Below are 17,456 nucleotides of genomic sequence, written 5' to 3'. Positions count from 1 at the left end.
ACATGGAATCAATACTTTTAAAATACATCTCTGTAAATAACGTTTAGATCTCAAAGTGACATATTTGACAATGTCTCAAGAGTCAGCTGTAATTCCTATTTGCCTTTGTTTCTCTTAACTTTCCTAACCAGGATCACCTAAAATACATATTTTACTAAAACCCTTTTACGAGAAATCTGTGTGGGTATGAAGACAAACTCTCTTCTCATTTTCTAAGTCAGAATATATGATGTTACACAGAAGCAGCCCATTAAGTTAAAACTGAAGTGTTGTATTTCACATATACTAATTTTCTACTTGAATTATTAGAGGAAAAATGATGCACTGTATTTCAGTATATACTATTTTATGTATACAAAAAATATTCTGCTTTTTAGCAATTTATATGGTAACTTCAGAAAAGTAGTTATTACATTTTACCTATTTAGTATATTTCAAATAATAAGGGAGCTCCTAATGTTTACACCAACTATAAGAGGTAAGAATAAACTTCCTTCCAATTAGCCTTTCATATAACATTTCCCAATTCTTTTTACAGTAATTTTTATATGAACACAACCACAAAAAGCACTGAAGAAACAAGTCAGCCAAAAACAGGTTCTGTGTGATCAGCCCAGCAGCAGTTCTGTTTGATATCAGTATTGATGTAACAAGAACTGAGGCCTCAACCTTTCTCTCCTCAAAGTTAATGCATAAATTATCTAACTGAGTAAAATCGGAAACTAAGTTTTGTGCTTTTCAAGAGTTACTTCTCACTAAAAAAAAAAAAATACCAGACAGACTTTAAAAATAGATTTTATTTAATAATTGAAAAAAATATACATTGAACTGGATATTTGGAAATTAATCCTACATTACTGAAATAGCTTATGAAATACTTTTTGAAAGATAAACTGATAATTAAGTGTAAAAGCCTTCCCCTGTCACACTTCGCAGTTTAACTGCAACTGTAATGAGCACAGGAGGTCATTACAGTTTTTAAGTAACTGCTTTGTATTTTACAGATATATAGGTCACTACTAATTCATCAGCACCTCAATCAGAAGTTTAGGGTCTATTTTACAGCCATTATTTACACAAAGAAACATGAGATCAATGCAATATCCTAAAACCGAAGCGCTACTGAGGCTGTGTGGGGCGTAATGCTAAAACCAATGCAAACAAATTAAAATAGTACAGACAAGGTTTATAAGTTACTGAATTCTATAGCGTATGAAATATACACAAAACAATTCCACAAAAACATGAATGTGATTGTAAATTGATAAATAAGCAGTATTTTAAATAGGAGAATCTCCATAAAACAGTAAATTATTGTCTCCATTTTGAACAATGGAGGCAAGCACTATTAAAAGCTAGGAATTCTCTTATATAAAATATTAGATCTCTCCTGAGACCTGTTTGTGAAGTAAAAGGCTTACATTATTTATCTTGCGGTATTTTTTTTTTCTCCTCCAAGAGCTTAGCATCCTCTTGCTTCTGCAACAGTATAATTAAAAGCCTTCCTCCGATTTCAACAACACAGTGTTATCCTTTAGCCAGAGCCAGCTCTAAATAGACATGAAAGCACACAAAAAATGTAAGGTAACCTCATAATATCCAAGTCCAGTCATGCCAACTAGAATGCTTTTGCTCCAAGCTTAAAAACTATTTTAAATTAAGTACTGATTTTCATTCTTCAGGACTCCTCCCTCCACTGACTGTGTTACCCACAGTTCAGATACAATTTTAAATTTTTTCCCAAATGTTCTTCTGAGTGCTTTCATCTCTTTTACCCGGGAATGATCTTCTCCTATAACGACATGGGAGACACCCTCTTCAAGGTGAGAGACTACTTTTGCACCATAAAAACGGAGCTCCAAAGCCCTAACTGATAGTGTTGTTCCATGGATTTTGGTTCTGGGCTCATTAACAACAGCAAAACAGTCCACATAAATAGTGTTTCCTCTGAATATACTGAGCTGACAGCTGTTCCACGAATAATGCTCTTCTAACTCTGTAATCATGTCCAAAGGCATCACCTTACTGTCTTTCATTCTTGAGAACACTTCCTTGAGTTGTGCAACATCTGTGTCTGCTGTGTAGCTGTCTCCATAACAATCATACTCACAAGCAAAATGTTCTTTTGTGTCAGGAGACATGTGAATCATAAAGGCCGGTTGCCAAGGCACCAGCTTTTTGGTTTGAAAACACTGAAGGAGCCACTCCGCCCTCACCACGTCGTATTTGTTGGAAGCAATGATGTTTTTCACTCTGACATTCTCAGCTCCTACAATGACACAATAAGTCTCTGGCCCTGGGTTCTGTACCACACTGCCACCACATTCGGCTATTCTGCTTTCCAGTTCAGACTTTGAGTACTTTCCCGTTCCCGTCATAACACAAAACTCAACATCTTCAAATACATTTGAAACCTTGTTTACACCAGAGAGATCAGGAGCTTTAAATTGCTCAGCTATTCCAATCACCTTCTTCACCTTTGATACAGTTTTCCTTTTTTTCTCTTGTGGCTCATCATACGCATCCATATGAAGGTGCTTAGATGCCAGCTTCCCTTCTGCTTTGCTTCTGAGATCTTCTAACATGTCTGAAGTCATGCACTCGTACCATTCTTTGTCCTCTCTTATCTTCTCAATTCGGGGGAATCTCAAAGTACAGTCAGTTTTGTACACATCACTGTTAACAATCTCAGCTGCCTTGATCTGAACGATGACAGAGTTGCAAGGTTCAATGTACATTTCAGGTTTTTCAGTTCCACACAAGATGTTAGAGGGAGGGTCCTTCCTATGGTAGGGCTTCCAGTGTTTAGCCAGTTTCAAACCTAAATCATACAATTCCTTCATAGTATAGCCAGAGCCAACACGACAAAAAGAGCGGAAAATGGTAGGTTTTTCATTTGGAGGGGGCGTCTCTGCAATAGCGCACAGAAAATGAGACATCATTCCACCACGTGAGCCCTTCCCCCAGTAACCACCAACAATTAAAAGGTCTAGTTCATCCATCAGTCCATTGACATATTCTGGCTTGATTTTTAACCAGCCTTCCCCACGTTTGTCAGGTTTGTAGGTGGACATGGGATCTTTCACCATAATCCCTTCCTCTCTGTTATCTATTGCTTCATTTAAAGCATTAATTACTTCTTTTCTTGTTCTGGCACTTTTTTTCTGTACAACATGTATCCTGCCCGTTACCACAGTAAATACGCTACTTAAGATTTCGTATCTTTTGCTTAGTACTTCGTGCCCCAACTTCTGATCATTAACCATCAATACATCGAACACACAGAAGCAGGTCTGCAGATCAGAGTCCTCCACCATTCTTTTTATGTCAAATCTGTTTCCTTTTTGCATAAAGGTTTGTGTCTCAGGATTGTAAGCCATCATTTCACCATCGAGAATGCAATTTTGTATATTGCTCTTAAATACATTATGAATAAATGGTGTTAACGAACCATCAAGGGGAGAAGCGCCGAACTGCTGAGTATAGTCAAACCCATTTCGGGAAAAATATTTATACACATCTCCATCTTTGTGCATCTGCATACGCTCACCATCCAGCTTAGTTTCTATGTAGAATATCTGGTTATTCATTTGTTTCTCGATTTGCTGGACATCAGCAATAGCAGCAAGCATTGGTTTAAAGGCAGAAAACAACGTGATAGAAACATCACTAAGTGAGACGTTGGGATCATGCAGTTGTCTGCAAACTTTTTCCAAATCAGTTGTGACATTGTGTAATTCAAGAGCATCAGGATGAAAAATGGAAAGTATAGTTTGTTGACTAACTCCAAGCTTCAGATCCTTTATAATCATGCGGATGAGCCATTTCTGTTCCAGTGCTGTGCTCTGGGTAATTAACTGAAGAAGACTTTTCTTTAACAGACCCTTGTTTTTAGCAGCATTATTATTAGCTATTGCATCCAAGTGTTCATTGACTTGTTCTATTGTCAGTCTGCCTTGTTTCGGGCTCCTAGGTTTTAACACAAAGTATGCGATCATTGCAAAATCCCCGGTATCTCCACGTGAGCCAGCAGGTGTCCTATAGTTTAATAGCTTTGCAGCATCTTTTCCATCTTTTGGTAAATTAAGCAGTTCAATATACAGCTTCGCAAGCATAGTTTCTTTAATTCCATATGCCATCCTTTCTCTTTCCAACTGCGGAAGAATAAGTCGCATAGCTGGATAAAAAGAATCAGTGACGTCCTTCTCCTTTTGATGAAGAGCACCGTGGAATTTTCTCCAGGAGTCCAGAAAATCCTTGAAATACTTGGTTTTCTCCGGACGAGGTTTACACGTCTGCATTCGCTCCAGAGTAGCACACAGATCCGCAAAAGGCACGTGAGCGGCCACCGTTTTTTTTGAAGGCTGTGAAGCGTGCGTGGAAGCCATCGGGGTCCGTTTTTCACTAAGAACAAAAAAAAAGATCTATTTGTAGAGAAAGAAAACACCAGCACTTTGTCCCTCCTCGGAAAAGATATCTCTAAGCAGGCTTTACCGATTTTCCCTCCTTTTTCTAACTCGGATTTAGCCGCCACCTTTACCGAAAGGTCGCTGGCGGGGCCCGCTGCCCTTCCTTACGGGCGAGCCCCGGCTGCGAGGCCCTCCCGGCGGGAGGCCGGCAAGGCCGGCGCCCACCGCCCCCTGCCGCGCAGACGGCGGCCTTCTCCGCTCCTCCGCCGCCCTCCCCGCCGGCACTGCCCGTCCCCGGCGGCTGAGGAGACCCGCTGCGGGCCGGCTGCTCCCCGCCTCACACCGCTACGGCGTTACCATGGACACGGGGCGGGGGGGAACGGACACCGCCCGGGGCCGGGGGGGACGGGACGAGGGACGGACCCTTCCGCTCCGCACCGGTCGCCCCCTCCCCGGAGCGGACTCAGCGGGGGGACGGGGGCGGGGGGAAGCGCGGAACGGCCGCCCCCCGAGAAGACTTACACGGAACCGGAGGCGGAGGAGCACCCCGTTGACGCCGCTGCCTGTGACCCTCCCCCGGGCGCGGTGGTTGCGGGGGGGGGGGGGGGGGGGGGCGGCTATGCTGGCGGCGGCGGCGGCAGCGCCTGCGCAGTTACCGCCGCGGCGGGCAGGGCCCGGGGCGGGGGAAAAAGGAGGGCGGACGGACCCGGAAGCGGAAGCGGCTGCGGCGGGCGCGACTTCCCGTCTCGGAAGGAGCGGAGGTTGAAGTGGCGCGTCGGGGTCCGCGCCGGCCTGAGGCACCGACAGCGGCAGCTGCCGCCGCCGCTGCTGCGCGGGAGGATGCGGCGGGTGGGTCTCGCCTCGTCTCGGGCCAGGCCGGGCCCGGCCCCGCGGGGAGGAAGCCGGGGCGGGGGCAGGCGATGGGCCGGTGCCGTCCCCGGAAGGTCCGCGGCGGGCCGGTGCGGGGGGGGGAGCGGCCGGCAGACGTGGCTTTGAGTCGGTGCTGGGGGTCTCGCCGGGACTAAACGCGGCTCCTGCCCGGGTGGGGGCGGCTGCCGGCGGGAGGCTGTCCCGGGGGCGGCTGCGGCTCCTCCGCCCGCACCGTCCCGGCCGAGGAGCTGCTGCCTGAGCAGCGCTGGGAAAAGTTCCTCTGGGCGCCTTCCGGCCAAGGCCCGGAGGGGCTTTCGCGGCGGGACCTTGCTGTAGTGTTCCGCTTGTCCCCACCGCCGTGTGGAGTAATTTCTGCGGGTGGGGGTGCTCGCAGAAGGTGGGGCGGATGACGGTAGCTTTAGCGGTGCTTAACGTGCCGAGTGAATGCACGGAAAAGGCCGAGCAGGGTTGTTTCTTTCAGGTGAAAATGGGAGTAATTTAACGTGCTTGGAAAGTGATATGTTTTAGGAGCCCACACTCACTCGAAGGCTAAGGTTTTAACACGATAACTGCCCTTTGTTTTTTTTTTTACACAGTACTGTCACAATTCAAGATGTGCTCATAAGGTTCATTAAGATTTGTCAGTTGGGAGGGGAAGTATAAGAAAAGTTAAGGGGAGACACTTTCAGCTATGAATATGTACCACTTGATGCAGAGCTGTGGAAGTTTGCTGTCTGAAATAAGTAGGACAAATGGCTTGCTGATTTTAAAAGCGAGAGCCCTTAAATGTCTGACACTTAGTTGTTCTTACTCTGCTTTTTCCTTGGCTAGGAGTAAGTAGCTACTTTGCTTTTTTAACTTTTTATTATTATTATTAATGAGAGCGTCTGTAAGATTTTAGTACTAAGAAAGTGTGTTTTTCCTGTCCTTACTAAACTTGTAGGTTTTCTTCCAAATTAGTTTCCTCTCTGAAACTAATTCTTTACAGTTGAGGACTTAACATTTCTACTGACAGAAGTCTTCTGAATAAATATGAGTAAATGTAAAGCTTGTGTAAATCTTGTCTGTGTCTGGAGGAGGTGGAGTGTAGAGGAAGGAAGTGCAGTAGAACGAAACAGGTGTCTTCAGATATTTCTCTGTGTTCTTAAGAAGTACCTCGTTTTGTTTGTTTGTTTTGAAACTGTGAAATCTGAAGGGTTGTAGTGAGTGTTAAAAATGCCCTTTTTTTGGTTTTAAAGCTCTTTAATGAGAAAGCAGCCATTAAACACCTGAATGCTCTTCTTAACACTAACTTTAAGGCTGCTCATGTGCTGAAAGTTAGCTTTAAGGAGGCAATGTAAATCTATTGTAAATTTGTTGTTACGCACTGTGTATGTTTCATACTGTCTGCTGTATGTATAGTCCAGGGCATTTCAACGTGATTCTTGAACTTCTTTAAAAGATGTTGTTTTCAAGTTTATCAGATGTTTTAAACAAACTGAGCTTCATAGGAGGAGCATGAATATGATATGCACAGTTTCATCAGCAAAGCAGATGTAACTTCTAGGTCTATTGACTGTTATCACGTTTTCATTTTCTTTCAAGTAACTGAAGACAAACAGTAATTATGTGTGTAATTCAAAAGCAATTTTACTCAAACTTCATAAATGGAATTGTCTTTCAGGCAGAGATGAAGCCTGGGAAATCATTGCATCCAAAGGTAAATGTTTTATAATGTGATTAGTGTATGAAAATAGCACTTTTTAACATTAAAAATGTAGACAAAGTCAAAAAAATACAACAGAATTTGTGGCAAATCCAGGAGTAATTTCAACTGCCGTTCAAAATGAATGAAAATTTTTTCCCAAGTACTTTCAGTATGCGCTTGGGGTTTTATGATCTTCAGCTGATAATGACATTAACCATTTAAGAGTAGCATTAGGGCACAGCAGAACATGATTAAAACATCTGGATCATAAAGACTTTATTTTTTTTCCTTCAATTTTTATTGTTATGAGTGATTTATATTTTCAGCAATTACTTAATTATAGGATCTGTAGCTCCTCTGATAGAACATACTGGCCAGCATTAATTCCTGGACTATTGATTCAGCAGTGGAGACGTATAGATACGGATGTGTGCGTGCGTATCCAAATATGTGTATATCCCTGTGGCATAAAATTGAAACTCATCACTTAGAAATTTCATTTCTGTTTTGAGAGGCAGTACAGTTCTGTGGCTGTGTAAACTGAACTGATCTTTAATGGCCTTTAAGCCAAAGGCACAGCAGCAGTCTAGCTAAGCCTTACTTTCATTAGGTCTTAACATTGAATTGGGCCGCATTGCTGTTCTTCTGTGTTAATGGTTTCCATGAGAGAACTTTGTATTTCAATATTGTCTTCTACTTGTCTCAAGTTTACATGCATCATCAAAAAAACACTGGTAGGAACCACCAACATTCACAAAGGCTAGCCTTTCTAATGCACCATTATCAGAGGGACAGAAGGAAACGTGAAGCAGATAGATGCTAGAGGAAAGACCTCTGATCATATTTGCAACTAAGAAAACAACATCTGGAAGGAGAATGCAGAGGAACTGAGTTTATGTAGTCTGGAGAAATTGAAGGTAGGTTACATATTTGAAGGTCAATAAACATTGAACTAGAAGTAAAGAATTTAAGTTAACAAGTCTCCCTTCCTGTTAAGTACTGAGAAATATTTTCTGGTAGCAAGAGTAGCTAAGAACAAGAACAGCTTATGTAGGAATTTCCATTAATATAAGAGTTACCTAGGAAGACATCTACCAGATAAAACTATATGGTTCTGCTCTTGGTGACTGTATATTTGTCACAGGCATTGACTTTCATGACAAGTTTAAAAAAAACCAACCAAACAAAAAATCTCCCTTATGCTTGTTTTCATAACCTCTAACTTAGTTTAAATAATCAGTGGTTATAAAATACTGTTACTGTGTATGCTGTAAAATGGGATATGACTTCTTGTTACAGGAGAGCCTTGTCATTAGCGAAGTTATGACAATTACTTGAAAGACAGTGCTGCAATGTAATGTCCCTTAAAAAAAACCAAGGGCTTCTTAGTGAAGTCAGAATGATTTCCAAGGGGTTAATGTTTTATCTAGGAGATTTGAAAAGGAAATCTGTAGAGAAACCTTATTTCCCTGGCTGAAACAGAACTTCCACTAGCCTGCCACTGGCCAGCTTGCTGACTTTCCTTGGTGCCAGTGTATACATGGATGATGTTGCATGCCATCTCTCTGTAGAGCTGTGATACTTCTAACTGTACAAGGTAATATAACTGAGATAATCATGTTAAACAGTCAGCCATTAAAAACAAAATTAACCAGTTGTATTTGCAGATGACAGGAATTAATCTAAAAGTTCTCTTTTAGAAGACATAAAGGGGTGCACACTTCTTGCCTTAACTGGGACATCAGGCAGTTATGGACCAAGTCTGTTAGTGGTTCTTGTAGTCTAGGAACAGAAGTAGTCTTGTCTCGAAAGAGAAACAGGCTTGTCCAGGTGGTGAGTCCACTCTTTCTCAGATTGACCAGCTCAGACATCAAAGTCTAAATATATTGTTCTCCCTTTCCTTCCCTACGCCCCCTGCCTTTCTGTGATTATTCTGGCATCCTATTAGTCACAAAAATTAAAGATGCAAGAGAATCGCAACATGTGCTCTTCATAATTCAACATAGAGTTTTTGGGTCGTAAGATGTTCTATTGTAAACTGTTTGAAAGTTTTATAACTTCCCATCCAGCACAACGGTAATGGGAAATGAAGACCAAGAAGAGATTTTTTTTGTGTGTGTGTGTGTAGTCTTGCAGTATGGACTGAACTAGTGAAGTTTCACATAGCTGGGAAGAAAACTTTAACAGTCATGTAGTTGTTCATTAGTGCAGAGTAGTCAGCTTTTCTTAAATATGTAGGTGAGTATGAAATGCTTATGACTGCGTAGTTTACCCTTCCTGCTAACTACTGTGTGTTGAGTTCTAGTTGTAGGATGCATTGGTTTTGCAACTCCAGTAGCAAAGTTTTTATATATGCCTATGTATGTATCAGAAGTAATCACACAGCAGCAGTATCTCAGTAGTATAGCATTTTGATAATATCCTGCTGAAATGAAAATAGCAGCAGTGCACAAATGAAACTAACATGGCTTATAAAATCAGCATCAGTCTTCAAATAGCAATCCTTAGCATATATGAGATAGCCATCTGCAAAACTTAATCACCTTAAGTAAGATTTTTTGAGACTTCTTTGGTTTTTAGTAATTTTTAATGATGGGTCTTGTACTCTTTTGTGAATGTCTTGTTGAGAAAGCATTTTTAGAGTCTCTTTCATTTTGTAAGAAAGTCAGCAAAATTTTGGATAGCATACATAAGGAGAGTGTTTTTACTGTGTCATTATCAGTGTTCTTATAGTCTTGAAATGTAGTGCAAGAAAAGTTTGTCAACTTCATTAGGACTTTCTCTTGCAAATTAAAGTATCTACTTTGTGTCTCCTAACTACTGTGACTTCTTTACTAGAGAAATGGATCACAAGAATTAAATCTTCATATAGACAATTTATGCATACTTGGATGTGGATATTGAACATGCACTCGTATATAATGTAAGAGAACAAAGTTGGAATAACTGCTGCTCTCTAGACTACTTTATATTTTACCACTTTTACATATTTGGAGTAGATGCACTATACAAAAGCGTAATTTCATGTTGCCTTTGGTTAATATGTGAATCTTAAGATGTAACAGATTTATTTCTGATTTATATCTAATTGTCACATAAAATAATTAGAGACCGCAGTTTTTCCTGGTCGTATTGAGTACATATCATATTTGTGTAGTGCAAAGGCTGCAACTGCAGAGGTCACCTTTTATCATGCGATCCCACCAAGATGGCTGGTGCAGTGGCAGCCCTCTCCATTAGTATTAGGCCGTGCAGGTTATTTTGGTGTGGGTCCTGTGACTTAATTGCATGCTTGGATGCATCTCTGCATGTCAGACTCCTTTGGAGTTAATTCAGCTTCTTACTGCACTACATCATTTTAGGAGGTTATAACTTTGAGTGTGTCTAAACTGTAATTATTATCTGCTATATAACTTAGAGTGTTCTTAAACAAGTGAGCTTGTGTTGTCACTTCCAGGCAGTATGGGTATTCAGCTCAGTGGTGACTGAATAGTTACTGTAGTTCTCATGTAGGTTTGGCAGGTTTTGCCTATTTCCATATTACACTTGAACTCAGCAGTGAGTAATGTGAGAGATTCTATGTATGCTGTGAGACATAACTATCTCTTATGGTTGGAAAGAAGATTTAATCCATTATCATTAACATCACTCTCCTCGTTTTATGCTGTGTGTATGTTTTTGTCAGGAGTCTGTTTTCACGTTTGGACTTTTCAGTAGTTGCGCTTTTCATTGATCAGAGAACAATACAGTCAGCTGACTGTGTTCAGTGGTCTAGTATGATGACACAATCTCTCATTCAGCTGAAGATTTAATATGGATTAATGATCTGATTGTGGAAAACCATCATTACAAATAGGAACCAATCCAAATACATTTATGACAGCTGTTTTGCTGTAACTACAGTATGGTATCTTACTATAGAGGAGTCTCTTCTGACCAGTTTACGTGTTGCTCTGTAATCGTAGTTGATCAAGATTCTGAAAGACAGCCACTAAACAAGAGCAGACCCGGTATACATTGTGAGCCTCCACTGGTTGCGGAGTGAACTGCATAAGCTTAATGAATGCTCCTCTTGGCCTTGATCAATAGCAACTTAGAAATAAGGGCTATTTTTGTTTGTTCTCTGGATTCTAGAATTACTTATATGGGAAACTTTGACAAACTGGTGATATGGTCTGTATTGTTGTTCCGTTGGTCGGTAGGGAAGACTGAGGGAAAGTGTAAGTTATTATGGTCCCAGTCAACCAATTTTCTAGTGCTACTGATTGACCTTGCCTGCTGAAGTAATGTAAGTGGGATTTTGAAGAGTTCTAAGGCCTTTTCCTTATGATTGTTTTTCTGCTTGTTTTACAGAGCTGAATGGTTTCCAAAAATTCAAAGGGAGTTTGCCACCAAGTTTGATGTTTATGCTTTAATGTGTTGACTTGCCGTTAATATTCTGCAAGTACGAATGCTTGAATCACTTCCTTTTTTTCTTTCCCCAATATTTATAAATATATGTTTGGGTTTTTTTTCAGGATTTACTTGGAGTAAAAGATCACTGACTTCTACAATGGAAAAGTCATGGATGCTTTGGACCTTTGTTAAAAGATGGCTACTAGCTTTGGCTTCCTGGTCTTGGAGTCTCTGCCGTATTTGTCTTTTACTCTTGATAGTAACTTTTCACTTGTACGGAGGCATTATACTACTTATATTAATATTTGTATCAATAGCGGGTATATTATATAAATTCCAGGATGTGCTGCTTTACTTTCCTGAACAGCCCTCTTCATCACGCCTTTATGTTCCTATGCCTACTGGTATACCACATGAAAATATCTTTATCAAAACCAAAGATGGAGTTCTTCTCAATCTTATTCTACTGAGATACACAGGGGACAATGCAGCTTATTCTCCAACCATCATTTACTTTCATGGGAATGCAGGCAACATTGGCCACAGGTTGCCAAATGCTTTGTTAATGCTGGTAAACCTGAAAGTAAACTTAATTCTTGTCGATTATAGAGGGTATGGAAAAAGTGAAGGAGAAGCAAGTGAAGAAGGTTTGTACTTAGATTCTGAGGCTGTGTTAGACTATGTGATGACTCGGTCTGATCTTGATAAAACAAAAATTTTTCTTTTTGGCCGTTCCTTGGGGGGAGCAGTAGCTATTCACTTAGCTTCTGAAAATTCCCATAGGATTTCTGCCATCGTGGTGGAGAACACCTTTCTTAGCATCCCATACATGGCCAGCACTTTGTTTTCTTTCTTTCCAATGAGATATCTTCCTTTATGGTGCTACAAAAATAAATTCCTGTCCTACAGAAAAATCTCTCAGTGCAGAATGCCTTCTCTCTTCATCTCTGGGTTGTCTGACCAGTTAATTCCGCCAGTTATGATGAAGCAACTTTATGAATTATCCCCAGCTCGGACTAAGAGATTGGCAATATTTCCTGATGGAACTCATAATGACACTTGGCAGTGCCAGGGTTATTTCACTGCACTCGAACAGTTCATCAAAGAAGTAATAAAGAGTCACTCCCCTGAAGAAATGGCGAAAACGTCATCTAACGTAACAATAATATAACTGATATTCTTCTTTTGGGGGCGGGGGGGGGCAGGTACCTTGATTTGTGAAAAGTGGTAAAAGAATGTCCATTTTTAAATGTATGTCATGTCTGTACTTGCCTAAAGAGTGAAATTAAACTTGGAAAGGTCTGATGCTTTATTAAGATGTTCCAGATAACTTTTACATTTGCAGCATTGTAAATGAAACATTTTATGTCTTTCTCACACTTTTTGGTATCTCTGTCCATATATTCCATTTGTTTGATATGTACAACAGATGTTCTTAAAGGAACTGCTACAAAAGTAGTACAGAATGTATTAGTTTAGAACAACGGGAGGCTCTTCAGTACTCACTGCTGTGTGTGTGAGCTTTTTGGACAGTCATGGTTAGCACAATGATTTGTTGCTTCTCTTAGAGTTTATTTGAAGTGTGCCATGCATGAGATTAGTGTTTTATTCCTTGAAATTTTATATTATGCAAGGTGGGAAGTCTTTAATGTGCGAAATAATATAAAATAACATTAATGGTAGAGTATACTTGCAGGTATACTATCCTGGGTTATTACTGTTTTTTACAGTTATGCATACATATATATATTTCAGACTGCAACTGAACAGGAAAAGACACTTTCCCTGTTTTCATTTTACTATTTGTATTACAGTAGTGCTCCAAAAGTTGTACATGCCTAAACATCATGGCTTCAGGATTTTGCCCAGGCGGTTTCTTTATAGAAAACAGAAGTAACCTTCAAAAAGACAGCAGGGTGATCTAAGCTCCTTTCTGCCCCAAGCGCTCCTCACTAATGTACAGGCTAACTTATTTGTTGGTATTAGTCTGCTTGTGCATTTGAGGTGGGATTTCCCAAGGCAGTGTGGGTGCTGATAGAAAGGAGTGTCATACAAGGTAACAGTATGTTATTTGTATTTGTGTTAATTTTTTTTTAGGCTGGTGTAGTTAAATGTCTGTGCCCTTTATTTATACCTCCAAAAGAAACAAATACAAATAATTACCAGTGATCACATGAATAGAGATTAATGTATACAGTTGTTACAGTAAGGATAATAAAAAAGATTAGTGCATTAAATTTAGTAGACCTAAGCTTAGTTAGTCTGAAGGAGACGACATTTATTTTAACACTTTTACCCATTTCCTTGCAAAAAGTCTTTTACAGTTCTGTTGTACCATGTGGAAGTAGATTAGGCTTCAGCAGAAGTGAGTTTTCTTTAGCTCTGCTGGGATTTTTTGAAGCTAGTATCACCATTTCAGAGCCAGCAGTACTTAAATTGAGAGAATGTTGGGGTTCATTATTGTTGTTGTTTTGTTGTTGTTTGTGTTTTGGTTTTGGTTTTAGGAGTCCTTTTCCTAGGTAGTCATATCAAAGTTGTATGCTGTTAGCTCAGTCCGTATTGGAGTGTGGGGCTGTTTAAATCTCTTCTGCAGGTTTAATTTCTCATTTGCTGCAGCTGATAGTTTGCCTCTTCAAAATACTTTTTATGGGAAGAATGAACCGTGGAAAATGTTCCACACAATCTGTACAATTGCCCTTTGGATTGAAATTTTTAAATAAAACTTTCTGCCATGTTGTCCTGATTCAGAAAAGCATCTCGGCACACACTTAAAATCTGTTTCCTGGTGGGCAGTGGTATTTTAAGCTTGTGCTTAAGTTCTCTGGTTGAATAAAACTGCTTTCCTGAACTGGTGCCTTAATGGTTATGCCTCCTAAAATTTATTACATGGAGTTACAAGTCTTATGTACACATGGGTAATAGTTGTCAGCAATTTGTAGATAGGGTGATACATTTTTACTTAAATGTGATTTTTTAAAATTTATTTTATTTTTATTTTTAAATAAACATATTCATACCAGAAGTTGCTGCTTTCTCTGGTAGGTATCCTGTGTCATACTATTATTAAGGTTTTCTTAGAGTTGATTGAAAAAGCTATAGACCTCTTTGGAGCTGTAGACCTAAAATCATAGACAGAGTGTAGTTTTAAATCCAAGTGAAACCAAAACTATCTTGTCAGCCTTCCAGTGGTGGTATTTTTGGGGAGGGGGGAGGCAGGTGGGGAAGGTATATTGGTGAAGTTTGGCTAGGGGGGTGGGGAGTGTTTATATAGCAGAAGGGAGTCAGTAGGCATAGCATTCCCTTTCCCTGCTGTATTCTAAAATGACAATGTGAGCTGCTTGCATAGATTGTTTCAGCTACTTCACATTGCTTTAGAACTAAGGTGGAGGGAGAGAAGGAAAATAAATGGGCAAATACTTCTTTTCTAAAAATGAGTTGATAAAGCCAAAAGAATAGATTACTTGTTGGAGACAGAATGAAGATAAATAATTGTTTCAGAAGTTGTCATAACTTGCCATTAAATACCATTGTTCTTTTCATAAAAATGTCGATTTCTAAAGTAACATGACTTTTTACCCCACTTCCTGCCAAAGACAAACAAAAACTTCAACCCCAAATACTCCCAGTATTATGTGGCACTTGTATGCAAATGAAATATTCTCATTTGGGCACACAGTTGCTAAATCAAAGTCAAATGTGGCATTAGGTTATGGCAATCTGGAACGGTTTGAAGTGGACTGTATCTAAACATTACTTTTGATTATCAAGCCATATCTTTTCACTATATTGTCTGCAGGACAGAAAGATGAAACTTTGTCTGATTTTTGCAAGTAGTGGCTGTGAGAAGACACACTTGTCATATATGCATCCTTTACACTTAATGCAGTTTCTTCCACCTTCCACATAGGTGCATTTTTACTTCTCCCTTAATGGGTTGGGTGCGTACACTTGTGAATGAATGTCTGTTATCGTGCCATTTTTCATGGCATTGGCTATGAAATCCACTGAAAGAAAATAGGAAGGAAATTATTTTTTTTAAATGCAAATATTCCACTGCTGTATGTACAATCTTTTAAGGGAAGGAGAAGGGGGAAGAAACTTGTTCTGATAAGTCAAGACTTGTTTTTATTTTATGGTCTGTGTGATGGAGACCCACAGTTACCTGCTGCTAAGAAGTGAACTTCAAGCAACAGCGTAGTAATAACTTCAGATTGCCTAAAGGTGTATTATGGTACTGTTGCATTTACTCCACTTATTATATGTTTTCCCTTAACAGTTCTCTGTTTGTGTATAGATGTTTCCCAAGTATTTGTCCTGTGTATATAAATTCTAGTTTGGGAAGAGGAAGTTAGTTATTTTCACAGGTTTGTAAGAAAGCCTCTTGATTTAAATATACTTATTAAAGGAATTGTCTCTTTTTATAAGAGGAACTTTATGTTTGGAGGAAAAGGAAAAAAAAAAAGAGTGGGGGGTCAGGAATTGAACTGGAACAGCTGTAGCAGTAGGGTCCTTGTAAGGCAGCATCCAGTATAAGACCTTGCGTGCACACACGTGTGTGGTTTTAATTAGTGGAAATACTTGAGGCTTCCTGCTACTGCAAGTTTACATTCCCAGTATTTGTTTCTGAACTGTGAAATGCAGAGAGATAAGCTATGCTTTCATCTGAAGAAAAGCTAACTGGTGTAGCTGCCCTCATGTCCATTTCTCAGGTAAAATTAGAAATAGAGCACAAATACATTTGGTAGGCTACGGACAATCTCTCAGTTGAAGGGCAGATGGATTAACTATACAAAATATGCATATCAGCATCTCTTAAGCTAATCATTTGCATCACGTTGGAAGTTCACAGTGAAGAATGCAAGGCTGAACTGAGACTCCAAGGTATGGTCTCTTCTATTAGCAAAAAGATGCAGACATACCTCCATTTGTATTTCATAATTTAACTCTTGAGAAGTACTTTTTTTTTTTTAATGACAGGTGATTTTGCTAGGGGCACTTCTGCCAAATATAAAATCGGTGCCTCTTGCTTGTAGTGGGATCAGCCTGATGTATCCCATTAAGGAGGATTTACAATGCCATCCTGCTTTGTATAATTTAGGGTAGAACCCTGCAGAAGTGTAAATAGAGATAGCATATTGAAGTTCTAAATAACACTTGTGTTTTGAATTCAGAAACAGTCATTGAATATATGATGTAAGCTTTTTATTTGACTTCAATATATAGTCGAAGCAAAAATGTCTTATAAAGTATTCTTAAGTTTTGTAGACAAAGCATAAATGTTACTGTATATGTGCTAATTGTGGCAAAGTTTTACAGTCTCATTCTAGTCTGGTTTTTACAATAAATTTAATTTTACAAAAAAAAAATTCTATTTTTATGTACTGACATGCAATAAATTGATACGTTTAAAGTGCTGTTAATGTCTTGTTCATAGTTTGTGACCTGTCTTCAGTATGTGTACAGGGGTATTTTTGTATGTATGGTAACTGATCAACCTCAAGGTATCATTTTCAGTTACTTACTAAAACCAGAGCACATGGAATAGACATCTGCATTGTTAATGTGGCATTTGTGGAAAGGTATTACAGCAGGGAAAAACTCTATGACAAATACCTGTTTCTAAGCTTTGTCATGTGCCCTCACTTTCAGCAAGTGTTAATATGTAAAACTGATAGGTGGTAGCTCTCCATCACTTTCTAACATGTTCTGTTATCTGGGAGACTAAGAGATGGTCTAAATATTATGTCACTTAAGAAATATTTACAAGTGGTTCTGACTAGTTTTACCACCTGTTGCTGGTAATATTTTAAATGTCAATTTTAAATGCTATAATGCCATTCTAGTAGGTTTATAGTTAATTCATGTAGCTACAGTGGGATACTTGGGCTGAAGCAATTTTTACTTTCTTACAGAGAAATGCCTAAAACTTCTATCACCTCTGCTCCCATCCTGCATGGTTAATGTGAAATACCCAGAAAATAAGGATTTACTGCTGTCTTTTCTAAAGCTGCAAAATGTGTGTCCTTTCCTGGATTATTGCAAGGCTTATAGTTCAATTTTAACCCAATACCTAGGAAGCAGGGGTAGGGAGGTAA

At 39.6% G+C, this 17,456-nt stretch overlaps 2 protein-coding genes across 8 annotated transcripts; one reads left to right on the top strand and one right to left on the bottom strand.

Moving 5' to 3' along the window:
* Window positions 1-479: 479 nt before the first annotated feature.
* On the bottom strand, window positions 480-5,029 carry LIG4 (DNA ligase 4). Of its 3 annotated transcripts, none has more exons than XM_075045852.1 (2): window positions 4,932-5,029; window positions 480-4,404 (listed from the first exon to the last, which is right to left on the bottom strand). In XM_075045852.1, the coding sequence occupies exon 2, from the start codon at window positions 4,386-4,388 to the stop codon at window positions 1,653-1,655; it is 2,736 nt and encodes a 911-aa protein (XP_074901953.1). In that variant the 5' UTR covers window positions 4,389-4,404; window positions 4,932-5,029; the 3' UTR covers window positions 480-1,652. The 3 variants fall into 3 exon arrangements, with proteins under 3 accessions (XP_074901953.1, XP_074901955.1, XP_074901954.1); XM_075045854.1 differs by lacking the exon at window positions 4,932-5,029 and adding an exon at window positions 4,767-4,868; XM_075045853.1 differs by lacking the exon at window positions 4,932-5,029 and adding an exon at window positions 4,495-4,742.
* A 24-nt stretch (window positions 5,030-5,053) lies between these two features.
* On the top strand, window positions 5,054-16,821 carry ABHD13 (abhydrolase domain containing 13). 5 transcript variants are annotated; one of them, XM_075045858.1, is made up of 4 exons: window positions 5,122-5,258; window positions 6,943-6,978; window positions 9,805-9,889; window positions 11,484-16,821. In XM_075045858.1, the coding sequence occupies exon 4, from the start codon at window positions 11,519-11,521 to the stop codon at window positions 12,530-12,532; it is 1,014 nt and encodes a 337-aa protein (XP_074901959.1). In that variant the 5' UTR covers window positions 5,122-5,258; window positions 6,943-6,978; window positions 9,805-9,889; window positions 11,484-11,518; the 3' UTR covers window positions 12,533-16,821. The 5 variants fall into 5 exon arrangements, with proteins under 5 accessions (XP_074901960.1, XP_074901959.1, XP_074901956.1 ...); XM_075045859.1 differs by lacking the exon at window positions 9,805-9,889 and having other exon boundaries at window positions 5,054-5,258; XM_075045856.1 differs by lacking the exon at window positions 9,805-9,889 and having other exon boundaries at window positions 5,184-5,258; window positions 6,947-6,978.
* The last annotated feature ends 635 nt before the right edge of the window (window positions 16,822-17,456 follow it).

Source organism: Buteo buteo, chromosome 14 (assembly GCF_964188355.1).
Source record: "Buteo buteo chromosome 14, bButBut1.hap1.1, whole genome shotgun sequence".
Classification (NCBI taxonomy): Eukaryota; Metazoa; Chordata; class Aves; order Accipitriformes; family Accipitridae; genus Buteo; species Buteo buteo.
The sequence above is the reverse complement of the archived record's forward strand: the minus strand, read 5'-3'. Positions and strand labels throughout refer to the sequence as shown.